Genomic DNA, 12971 nt, shown 5'->3' on the forward strand with positions numbered 1-12971 from the left:
CAGTCTATAATGTAGACGGTAACCTGGTTCTTAAGCTGGTGAGCGTATTGCCAGTCTGTAATATAGACTGCAGCAATGGTTATTAGATTACAGACTGCCAATACGCTCACCAGCACTAACCACTGCTCATCCTGAAAACATATTATAGTTTTGATTTAAAGCTTTCGTGACTGCAGTAATTCATATTCTTAACTCTTTCGGTAAAGTCACGTTGAAGGGAAACAATAAAATAATAAAATATATAACGATAAAACATTATATATTTTATTATTTTATTGTTTCCCTTCAACGTGACTTTACCGAAAGAGTTAAGAATATATATTATAGTTGTGATATTCAGCGATATGATTAGATCAACAAACACACGTACCATTGTCAGGCATCACAAGAAAGCTCACACTCTCAGAGAGGAAATGCTCATCCAATCAATTTATTGTACAGAAAACCAATACAATTATTTTCCAACTTTGAAGAATGTTCAGCACGAGTTTAGAGCGTTACATTGTTTTTTTTTAACCTCGGTGAGCTGCAGCAAAGCATTCAGAATCGTCGGATGCAGCGCACCGACTGCATGGTGGGGCTCATTGCGCCGTACTCGCTGCACTTGCGATAGTCGCCCTTCTCCAGCAGGTACTGGCGCCCGCGGTAGTGCGGCTCCTCGTACGCCACCCAGGCGCCGTCGTGCACCCTCACAGAGCGCACCTCTCTCATGCTGAAGCGGTCGTGCAGGTGTGGGCAGTCTTCGGTCAACTCCATGGTTTGCCCACCGAAGTCATCATGCTGATACATGGTCATGCGGAAGTTGGAACTGTTTTGCTGAAAGAAGGGAAAAAAACCCACACACAAACAGGGTTTTAGACTTAATGCGTGGGGTTTCGCAGCCAATGTTATGGTTCGTAATGGATTTTGTTTAGGGGGGTTAGGCCCCAGACGGTAGCCAGACAAATCACGTGCACACTTTGCATGTGAGAATATTAATCAACCTGGCAGGTGAAATGAAACAATAATACATTGCGAGTGAAAACTGTGACACGTAATAATATAATTTGTTTGGATATATCCCGATGGTGGAGGGTCTTATGACACAAATTTTGGCAGATCATTATGTGGCCTTATCACGTACTTATTGGAACATTTCACCTGGAAAATCCTTTGAGATGAAACGTCTCATTGCAAAGGTGTCCAGGGTGTCAATTGACACGTACATAGCAGGCAGATATATATATAAACATTTTAAAAATATAACCTTTACCGTATTTTATTAAAACACAGTTGCTGAACACAGGCCCACAACGCCAAGCAGCCAGCAACACAGATTCAGTGCGACCTGAGATCGAGCCAATGTGGTGCTCAAACCAAACGCATGAACATTAAAATACTGCATAACCCCGCATGTTTGAGTATTTCAAGTTCGTTTAAATGACAATTCAAAGGTGAAAAACGTAGAAACGGTCTATAAGCAGCAACCCAAATAATAGTCGACACCATACGAAATATGTACAATAATACGAGTCTACAAATCGCTTCATGGTCTTGCCCCACCATATCTTGCCACTCGTTTATCTTTCTACGTCCCCTTCTCGCCCTCTACGTTCTCAATCTTTGCTGTCGCTCTCTATTCCTCCTTCTTCTTGCGCTCAATCCACGCTTTCGATATTTCTCTCTTCTTGCCCCCCATCCACTGGAACAAGCTTCCACATTAAGCGGTCACCTTCGCGCACTCAGTTTCCGCTCATGCTCTCAAAACTCACTTATTGTTCCCTAGCTCACCTCACGACCCCTTAATCCCCCCCTCCCTCATAACCACCACCGCTACTGAACAACAGCATTACATGGCTACCACTCATTCCCCATTCATTCAATCCACCATTATTCACTTTCATCAATTCGCTTTTACCGAATTCAAGAATCACAGATTTGCCCCATTGGTTCATCTCATCTATTTAATTCACGTCATCTACCAACGTTACATTCACGTACGTTGTACCGTTATTAATTCTTCGTAAAGCGCCTTAGTTTAGGCGCTTTTAAAAATTCCAGTAGGATGAGATAAGCGTCAGGAAATGTCGGAAGTCATCACTCCGGAGGTCACACTTTTCTTTCTGCTCCTTCCCCCTCCCCACCCCCTGTGCACTGGCCGCACGTTGGGATACTCACACCACGGATGGATCTGCAAGAGCCGATGTGGTCGTTGTACCCCATCCAGCGCTGGTACTCGGGGTACTCCCCGGGCTCCATGATGTACATGTTGCCCTTGAAGTCCGGACGCTCGTAGATGACCCAGGCGCCGCCCTCCACGCGGATCGAGTTGCAGCGGCTCAGGTTCGACGCTAGGTTCATGCAGTCCTGGCTGGACTCAAAGCGGCGGCCCTTGAAGTCCCGCTCCTCGAAGAAGATGATCTGCGGTGCGCAACAGAGTGTGGGGCACACACGCCAGATTTCACGAGCCGTTAAAGGTTGTAAAGTTGCTGCTTAGTGAACTTACACGTAGAATCATAGGTTTATTAAATATACTACATTGTTTTATATATTTGAGTACTGTCATTCAGAGGAAAGGAAATTCTCAATATTTCGACAAATTGGCTTTACTCTGAGAAAATCTTCCGTTTCTTTTCCGTGACTGTGAAAAAGAAACGACCACTATGCTATGATGTCTACAAACATGTTCAAATCCAATTGCAATTGCATTTTGTTTAGCCAGATGCAAACCCTTGATGCCAGGATGAGTCTCATTTTCAAGAGTAACCTGGGCCACCGAATTACAAAAACAAGAGCATGAAAAAACAAGTTCAACAATGAAGCAAATAGAATTAGATAATGAAAAAACCCCAAAATTTTACTCTTTATTTAAATTAAAATATTGTTAGTATGATTCAGAATTCACCAACAAAAGCCTCTTGCAGTGAAAAGAAAAACAGATTCAGAAACAGCCGTCTTTTGTTTGGGTGTGATATTAGATTATACACATACACATATTGTATTAATAATAGATTTTAAATGTTTGCTTATGTGTCACGTATTTGTTCCATGTCAGTTGAGACCCTGGACACCCTTTACAAAGAGAAGTTCCATCTCGAGGGATTTCAAGGTAAAATATAACACCCAGGATTTGAACCTACAGTGAGGGAAAAAAGTATTTGATCCCCTGCTGATTTTGTACGTTTGCCCACTGGCAAAGAAATGATCAATCTATAATTTTAATGGTATGTTTATTTGAACAGTGAGAGACAGAATAACAACAACAAAATCCAGAAAAACGCATGTCAAAAATGTTATACATTTATTTGCATTTTAATGAGGGAAATAAGTATTTGACCCCTCTGTAAACCATTGTTGGCAATCACAGAGGTCAGACGTTTCTTGTAGTTGGCCACCAGGTTTGCATACATCTCAGGAGGGATTTTGTCCCACTCCTCTTTGCAGACCTTATCCAAGTCATTAAGGTTTTGAGGCTGACGTTTGACAACTCGAACCTTCAGCTCTCTCCACAGATTTTCTATGGGATTAAGGTCTGGAGTCTGGCTAGACCACTCCAGGACTTTAATGTGCTTCTTCTTGAGCCACTCCTTTGTTGCCTTGGCCGTGTGTTTTGGGTCATTGTCATGCTGGAATACCCATCCACGACCCATTTTCAATGCCCTGGCTTAGGGAAGGAGGTTCTCTCCCAAGATTTGACGGTACATGGTCCCGTCCATCGTCTCTTTGATGCGGTGAAGTTGTCCTATTCCCTTAGCAGAAAAACACCCCCAAAGCATAATGTTTCCACCTCCATGTTTGACGGTGGGGATGGTGTTCTTGGGGTCATAGGCAGGATTCCTCCTCCTCCAAACAAGGCGAGTTGAGTTTATGCCAAAGAGCTCCATTTTGGTCCCATCTGACCACAACACTTTCACCCAGTTGTCCTCTGAATCATTCAAATGTTCAATGGCAAACTTCAGACGGGCATGTATATGTGCTTTCTTGAGCAGGGGGACCTTGCTGGCACTGCAGGATTTCAGTCCTTGGCGTAGTGTGTTACCAATTGTTTTCTTGGTGAATATGGTCCCAACTGCCTTGAGATCATTGACAAGATTCCCCCGTCTAGTTCTGGGCTGATTCCTCACCGTTCTCATGATCATTGCAACTCCACGAAGTGAGATCTTGCATGGAGCCCCAGGCCAAGGGAGATTGACAGTTCTTTTGTGTTTCTTCCATTTGCGAATAATCGCACCAACTGTTGTCACCTTCTCACCAAGCTGCTTGGCAATGGTCTTGTAGCCCATTCCAGCCTTGTGTAGGTCTACAATCTTGTCCCTGACATCCTTGGAGAGCTCTTTGGTCTTGGCCATGGTGGAGAGTTTGGAATCTGATTGATTGCTTCTGTGGACAGGTGTGTTTTATACAGGTGTTGTAGTGCAACTGACGACGCTGACACAGTTCTTTAGTAGGGGCTGATGCCAAGGTTTATTAAGGGCTACTGCCGGTAACTTATCAAAGGCTTACGCCTAACAGGTGACAACCCTAACGTCTCCCCAGGGGAAAAGGGTACTGGGAGGTCCCTAGCTCCACCCAGGCTATACGTGATCTCCCCCTCAGCACCGACCGAGGGATCATCCAACTCGGTCGGCCGGGTGAAGTATCACTTTAGCCTGGCGCTAATTCCCCCTACCCTCGACCCTGACTCCCTAACTCTCTCCGTTCCTGGTCCTTCGCGACGACCCCCTCTACGTCACGGGTTCCCCCTCATATTTCCCCCATAACCTCTGATGTCATCCCTTTTCACCCCCCAGAGTGACATGACGTCCTCCACTATTCCTCTACACAGGTAACAAACTGAGATTAGGTGCACTCTCTTTAAGAGTGTGCTCCTAATCTCAGCTCGTTACCTGTATAAAAGACACATGGGAGCCAGATTTCTTTCTGATTGAGAGGGGGTCAAATACTTATTTCCCTCATTAAAATGCAAATCAATTTATAACATTTTTGGTATATGCGTTTTTCTGGATTTTGTTGTTATTCTGTCTCTCACTGTTCAAATAAACCTACCATTGAAAGTATAGACGGATCATTTCTTTGTCAGTAGGCAAACGTACAAAATCAGCAGGGGATCAAATACGTTTTTCCCTCATTGTATGTGGCCACACTTGCAGCACAGTGTGAACCATCAGCAATGTCACGAATCCCCACTACGTACTCAGTGAATGAGTACTCAGTGAGTGAGTAGTTAGAGCTACAATGGTGAACGCTGTGCGATATATGTGTGTATGTGTGTGACACGCTGTATATAGGCACAGGCACACATATTGATTGTTCTTATTAGCAAACCAAATGTATGTACTTTCAAACAACCACCTCTTTATCCCACCTCATATTGACAATACAATGGCGTGTACCGTTTACGTAAAAACGATGCTCAGCTGAATTGTGTATTACCAACACACCGATACTTTACCACTTTACCTTTTTCATGGTGAGGCTGTGGTTGTCAGCGCAGAGGAGTGCACTTAGTTGAGGCTGCCGGGGCACTATATATAGGGCTGAGCGTTCCCCTTCGGTGGCAATCCAATTGTCAACCTCTCACAATGTATTCATTGTTACGCTGGGTTTAGCAAACCGCTGCTTATTGAGTGGTGCATCAGCAAGATAAATGCTTACTCTGTACGTCTATATCGCTCGTGCAGCGAGCATCCACCACGTGTTGAATGTTCACTCTCTGTAATTAGTCATTACGAAAATAAACATCAGGAGTAAATGCTTGGATAAATAGTTCTACATTAAATGGTATAATTTGCGTGAAATAGACAAGCCATACACCAATTGCAATATACCCATTATCTAATTCATATGGAACCTATATAAACCGCATACACGTAAAACACAAGTTTAATTGTGAGAAATTAGTTGTGGCCAGCACCTAGGCTAATTATCTTACTCTAAATGATCTTCATCCGATTATTTTTGGCATCGAATCAGCTACTCGCTTTAGACTGAATCTGTATATGTGTGTAATGTTCACTGAACTGTACCACATAGAGTGTTTAAGACACATATGGGCTCTTTAATGTATTTATTTCTTGGCAAATGCTGGGATGTATATATTTTATAAAACAGAAGAAGGCAGTTGATTGTTTATATTAATTTGATATATCTTGATTTGAAGCGTTCGTGACTGCAGGAATTCATATTATTTGGGTTTTTCGGTAAAGCCACGTAGATAGGTTCAAAGAAAATAACGAAAAAACTTCGACGTTTTGATCGCAACACAAGCGGTCGTCATCAGGAAAAGGGGAGTTATCCTCTAAAGGCAAACTTTTATAAAGGTTTAAAATGGGTGTAGCCCAAGTGTCAGCAGCATGGGTGGGGCAGCTAATGTTAATGCAAGGGATTAAAGACGGTGTGCCCCAGCAGGTAGGGGGTGCTAGAAGGTGATGTAGTGAGGTGTAATAGGTAATGGTACTCGTAGAGGGTGAAAACTACGCTGGTGGTGTGTTTCCACCAATTAAAGGGTTGCCAATTAATCATTGCACCTCGCTTTACACACTCACTGTTTACGGTGAAGGTTGCTGCTAGAGGTGATGGTACTCGTAGAGGGCAGTGGGGGTAACTAATACGCCGACTCGACCAACGCTTCAGCACGTGCAATGAGGAGGAAACGAAGGCGGCATTAGATGCGCGCCTGGGGTATGCTGCGGAAATCATTTTGGACCTTGCCGCTGTGAAGGTCCAGCGATATCTGACTGGCACCTCGTGGTGGCAGCCAGATGTGAGCTGCGCGCGCCTCCAATGTAACTCCCTTGCTGAGCGTGTACGTGCATGCGAGAGATGCGCTAATGCACGCGCGCAGTTCCGAGGGTTGGTACGGGAGCACGCCATTGCGAGCCTTCTTCCATAGGAGGAGGAGCTCGCCAGGATGGTGAGGGGGGGGGGGCATGGGAGCCTCCGGGACTACATGAGACAACCCCGGGATGAGTAGCAGGGATACAGACTGGCATAGGAGATATAGCCGGGCATGTGACCCATTTGCGCGGGGAGGTGACCCAAGCACGCGAGTAGGTGACCCGAGTACGTGAGGAAGTGACCCGAAATATGAACAAATTGCAGCCCACAGTGGAGGTAGTCCAAGCTGAGGTGGGGGGACTTCGCTCCACGGTAGGGGGGCTGACCGGGCAGGTGTCCCAGTTCATGCCAGAGCTCGGGCAGATGCGTATCGGGGGGGGGGGGGGGTGGCGGGGGGGCGGGGGGGAAGAGGGAATGGGCAGGGGACCTCCTACGGAGTTGCCACCCTTCCCCAGGCATGTTATCTACGCGACCGTTGGGGGCATCTCGTGAGAGACTGTCCCCAGATTGCCCACTCTAGACACACACCAGAGTTAAACGCCAACACCCCCTAGAGAGTGGATCAACTGGGGGTGCAATCGACACGGTCCCAACACAATTAGGCGATATTGGTGAGTGAGTGACCCCCACGCAGATGCCGACATCAACATCCAAGGACGCGGCAACTGCGAGCGACTGGCTGTGGGAGCTGGTGGTAGGAATAAACAGGGGCCTGGCCGCTGGTGGAAGGGCAGGTAATCGGGCGGCTTACTCGGATTCTGTAGCCTCGCTCGTGAGCACAGCACACTGCAACGTGGTCGGGGTTAACGTGGGCCACCTAAAGGCCCCGGACCGTGCGCTGCACACTGCGAGTTGAGCTGGGATGGGACTGCTGGGGAGGGTCACCCTGGAGGTCCGTCTCAGACACCAGGTGTGTGACCAAGAGTTCTACATCGAGCGTGTTGTGCCACGAGTGTATTGCAGGTACCGACCTCCTGGAAAAGCTGGGGCTCAATCAATGTACAGCCCCACCAGCGATGCACCACCGTGGAGGGCAGCCAGGAGCGGATTACGTTCCTGCGACAAGAGCCGGATCGCCCCCACTTCACTTCTGTGTCCGCTACCCTGGTGTCGGCGTCACCATCGGGCATCTCACGGAGATGCTGTTGCTGATGGCAACACCCTCCACCGACCCCGCACACCGATCATCAGGTGAGGTAATGCTGACTCCTCACCCGGAGTTGGAGGCACAGTACGCGGTTGTGGGGTGAGCCACACTAGTAAACGCGGACAGGGGCCGACTGTTTATGCGGGTTTTTATTGCCTACAAAACCCCAGCAACGCTGCGATGGCCCACTACGGTAGCCACAGTACACCCCCTGCATGCACGCCACTCTAACAGCTTGGTGTATGCCCTCTGGGCTGAGGACCCCTGCCGCCCTGAGGACGACCAGGACCTGGCCTGGCGGGTCGGTCCGACTCCCAGAGCATAGATTGTTCCCCTACTTGACGCGCTATAGGCACCCCGGGCAGATCTACCCAAGGGGAGGCTGATCAGCTACAAGGGTTACTGTGGGAGTACGCTGATGTGTTTAGTGAGCATGATTCGGATGTGGGCCGGACAGATCTCGTAAGCACGAAATTGAAACAGGTGCCGCCCGACCCATTAATCTCCCCGCATACCGGGTAGGCACACCCGAACGGGCCCAGATTAAAGAGGCGGTCGCGGATATGTTCCACGATAACATGATCCATCCCTCATTGAGCCCCTGATCTCCCCGGTTGTACTGGTGACGAAAAAAGATGGGTTGACCCGGTTTTTGTGATGATTATTGAAAGTTGAACGCAGTTAGATGACACCTTTGAAAGCCTCGCAGGGGCATGGTATTTTTCCACCCTCGATCTACCGTCTGGGTACTGGCAGGTGGAGATGGGAATCAGGTCATTTTTGGGGCTAGTCACTTATTATTGACTATTTGTGAAGGGATTCAGCGAGATTGCACACACCCTCACCCAACTCACTTCCCCTAAGAACCCCTATCAGTGGACAGAGGCCTGCTAGACGGCCTTCACCACCCTCAAGGACCACCTTACCCATACCCCCACGCTGGCTTTCCATGACTTTTCCACAGATTTATCCTGGACACCGACACCTGCAGCAGTGGGCTGGGCGCTGTGCTGTCACAGGTGCAGGATTGGACGGAGCGGTTCATTGCATATGCCAGCCGGACCCTGAGCGGGGCCGAACTGAATTATTGCGTGACCCGTCAGGAACTGTATGCTGTGATTTTCGCATGTAAGCAGTTCCTGCCGTATTTGTATGGCAGGAAATGTCACGTGCGTAATGACCATTATGCTCTGCAGTTCCTCCGCATATTCAAGGAACTGCAGGGGCAGATGGCCCGGTGGATGACGCAGCTGCAGGAGTATAACCTGCAGATCAAATGCAGGTCTGGACGGACGCACGCAAATGTGTACACATTGTCAAAGCGACCTGCGGTGTGCTCCGAGACACAGGCTGAGGAGGCCTGCCCGTGCTTCATGGGGGGACGCTGCCAACAGGCAACGGCCCCTCTGGAACACACTGAGACTAACCCCCTCCCTTGAGAGAGAGTGCCGTGTGTGCCACAAAGGTCCCTGCGGAAGGAGCCGGGGGCCCGGTGTGCCGCCCGGCAGGCACAGATCCCGCACCCAGGAGCCCGAGGGGCCGCTCGGCCCTGCCCGGTCGGATCTAAGATGACGTCGGCTGTGCGTTCCCAGGCCTGGATGACGATCAGCTGCGACAGGCCCAGCAGCGGGACCCGGACCTGGCGGCGGTGGAGGCAGCCCTGTGGGAGGAAAAAGTCATCATACAGGAACCCTGGAGTGGTTTGTATGCCTGGCTGTGTGTAAAGAACGGGGTTGTGCAGAAACTAACTGAAGCCGGGCAGCCGGGGTGCATCCGTGTTCCCGCCTAGGTGCGGCCCCAGCTGCTGCAGCTGGTGCACGACCAGCCGCTCAGGGGCCATGATGGGGAACGGCGCACTCGGGAGACCATGCGTTGCCAGTAGCTCTGGCCCAAACTGACAAAGATGCGGCCGCCTGGGTACAGGGCTGCCGCGCTTGTCAACAGTGTTGGCAGAAACCAGCATGGTATCAGGTGCCCCTGAGGCAATTCCGCCTACAGGGGCCATTTCTGCAATCCCACCGAGGCAACTGGTATATTCTCGTAGCGGTAAGAATATTTCACATGCTATCCAGTGGCAGTAACCATCCCCGCTAAGATGGCCCTTGTGGTTGCCCGGGCATTTAAGGAGCATTACGTGCTTAAACATGGGATCCCCGAACGAGTCATTACTGACCAGGGTAGTGAGTTCGAGGGAGAGCTATTTCAGGCGCTGTGCCGGGAGTTCAGAATCCAGAAGGACCAAATCACGGCATACCACCCCCAGGCAGATGGTATGGTTGAGCGCATGAACCAGACCTGAGCCAGGAAGCTTAAAAATATCATGGCCGCCAACCAGCAGGATTGGGAAGGACACCTCCCCTACGCTCTATTCACCTAAACCACCATGGTGCACACTTCTACTCAGGCAGACCCCCTTCCTAATGATGTTTGGTTGGGAGTCTCGCTTTCCAGCAGATCTGTTGTTCAGCGTGCCCCCACCACAACCCGAGGAAGAGAGCCAGCCTGTGGAGCACCTGATGGGGACCCGGTGGGGGGCTCATGGCCGGGCCTACCAACAGGGGGGGCGCACATCTGCGGCAAGAGTGGGGTGCCCGCCCCCGTGAGGAGACCCCCTTCTATTCAGCGGGCTCTAAGATATGGCTGCATACCTCCCGCATAGGAGCCCGACAGGTGGGGAAGCTGACCACCTACTTGCGCGGACTCTGGACCGTGGTGCGGCAGATCTCCCGCTGGACGGTACTGATCCAGGGCGGGGAGAGGGTCTGAGAGACGGTAGTCAATGTCCGCTGACTAAAACCGTAGAGGGCGGCCCCGGCGGGGGAGGCACCCACCCTTCGGGTACCCTGAAACCCCCGAGCCCCCGCACCCCCCATGCCCCCCATACCCAATGACCTCACGCCGGACCCCGGCCTGGCAAGGAGGTGATGGGGGCGGCTGCACTTAAATTCCTCTGCCCCTGAGTTTGTTCCCCAGCCAGCAGACGCAGGAGGACAGGAGGAGCCTCTGGAATGGAATAGGAGATCGCCGCAGGAGCCTCGGACAGCTCAACCACGGCCCACAAAACCGGCAACAAGGGCCGGGCAAGTCCTACGGACTCCCCGGCGTTACTTGGTTGGAGCTACCCAGTCAGCCTGGGACGGGTACGGGCACCTCGGGGGGCTATGTGGTGCCACGACCGTGGAGCAACTCCGCAATCGCCGCAATTCCCTTCAGGCTCCCACACTAAACACACACCCGCACGCAGCACACCCACATAGTATCCTGGTGGGGGATTGCCTGGCACATCGGATTTAATCTGAAGGGCGCAGAAGGAAAAGGTTCACTGGGCAAACTGCAATAAGTTATTCACCACATTGGGAGAGGTTGACGGTGGAATATTAGGCAAAAAGAGCAGACCAGTAGACTAGAACTACTGGGCATGGGAGAACAATGGGTGGGCGGAGCAGCAGCACTCCCCCATGAGAGAAGAAGTCAAAAGGAGAGGCAGCACAGGTAAGAGCCCCATTGGATGCGCGGTACGACGTCACCCTGGGCCTTTGAAGTTTAGAGCATAACAAGAGCCAGGGAACGATTTTGCTCTCTTGGCTTCAATCTCCGGGCGGTCAAGAGGGGCGGTCAAAACCCTCTCCCTGCCGTCCTGCCTCTTCGAGCCGCTCACAGCATCCGTGTGATGCCAGCGAGTGCTGCTACGAGACAGTGATAGGTCAAGTCTTCCCTCGTCCTCCTCCCTCCGACTCTCTCAGCATCCGTGGGACGCCGCGTGTCCAGCTTCGAGGTACGTCGTAGGACGTTTGTGTGACTGGGTTCATAGGCAGAGTTAGGCTAGGCTCTCCTCGCGAAATATTCCACCTCCAGGTAGTGTGTATTTGCACCATTAATAAACTTCAGTTCAGAGTATCGGTGCAGTGTGATTTCTGTGTGTATTTATAGAACCTCGGCGTGGTGTCTGCGATTTGTGTGTGGCGTGACTGCATGGGGAGACGGTGTGCGTGAGAGAGCGAGCGTGGGGCTGCAGCATTGGCTCGATGTTGGTAATTTGACCGCGTGTGTGAGCCGCGCGTGTATTAAAACATACACGGCCGCCGACGCTAGCGCGTGTTTACGCGCGCGTGTGTGCAAAACGCGCGCCTGCAGTGTGCGCGTGAGTAGATAGGGGGATAAACCCGCTCGCCGGCGTTTACAGAGCGTTTTTACACAGCAGCAATAGCATTAACGGCGAGGCGTGCGCGTGTATTTATACAGCTCTTTAGCATTTATGTGCTAGCAGATTGGGGCTAAGCCACCCGCAGTGGTGCGTGCATATTCATAGAGCACCTTTAGCATTAGCCTTTGTGTGCTAGCAGATTAGGGCTGAACCCCCCGGAGGGGCGCGTGCATATTCATACTGCCGCCATTTCTTTTGATTAGCGCCTTTGTGTAAAACACGCACCTGCAAGGGCGCGCGCGTGCACGCCACCGCGTTCGTTTTTCTGGTGGGGTACGTGGGCGTGTGGGAGATAACCCTGGGCGGTGGTGAGCCAGCCAATTAGGGATGTCCCTCAAAGAGGGAGCTGGCACGGGGGGGGCAATCACCCGATCGGCGGGGGTCCGGCGAGAGGCGGCCGACGAGGAGGAGGGGTGATGGAGGGGGTTGACGGCGCGCCCTTCCCGCACGGAGGGAGCGGGGAGGCGGGCGTCGGCCCCGAGAGATACATAGCCGCAGAGAACCAGCAGGGGAAAACTAAGCTGAATCATTTTGTTTGTCTTACAAATGATTCAAATCAGCATTATTAACTGACTTTAAAAAAGGTATTGAATGCTTAGTTACTGCACCAAGATCTATTTTCATTTATGACAGGATCACAACTGATCTCTTACCTGATGATGATGATGATGCACACCGTGGCAAAGTCTTGAGCAGCGGTTCGCAAAAGTGCAGTTACCCTTTAGCATACCTGTCAAACCCTTATCAGTTTCTACCTTATTGCAGACAAATTGATACCTTATTCGTCACCCCTTTCCTTTAGAA

The 12971-nt window shown here is 50.6% G+C and overlaps 1 protein-coding gene across 1 annotated transcript; it reads right to left on the reverse strand.

Moving 5' to 3' along the window:
• Nucleotides 1-412: 412 nt before the first annotated feature.
• On the reverse strand, nt 413-5543 carry LOC116939828 (gamma-crystallin S-like). The gene is made up of 3 exons (XM_032948682.2): nt 5440-5543; nt 2158-2400; nt 413-816 (listed from the first exon to the last, which is right to left on the reverse strand). The coding sequence occupies exons 1-3, from the start codon at nt 5446-5448 to the stop codon at nt 541-543; spliced, it is 528 nt and encodes a 175-aa protein (XP_032804573.1). The 5' UTR covers nt 5449-5543; the 3' UTR covers nt 413-540.
• Between the last annotated feature and the right edge of the window lie 7428 nt (nt 5544-12971).

Source organism: Petromyzon marinus, chromosome 7 (genome assembly GCF_048934315.1).
Source record: "Petromyzon marinus isolate PM22_M1 ecotype Great Lakes invasive population chromosome 7, UKy_Petmar_22M1.pri1.0, whole genome shotgun sequence".
In the NCBI taxonomy this organism is placed as follows: domain Eukaryota; kingdom Metazoa; phylum Chordata; class Hyperoartia; order Petromyzontiformes; family Petromyzontidae; genus Petromyzon; species Petromyzon marinus.

Bases quoted from the DNA above. Each gene is read 5' to 3' on its own strand.
- LOC116939828 (XM_032948682.2), bottom strand. The intron at 817-2,157 runs GTGAGTATCCCA...CCCTTCTTTCAG, and splicing joins CTTGCAGATCCATCCGTGGT to CAAAACAGTTCCAACTTCCG.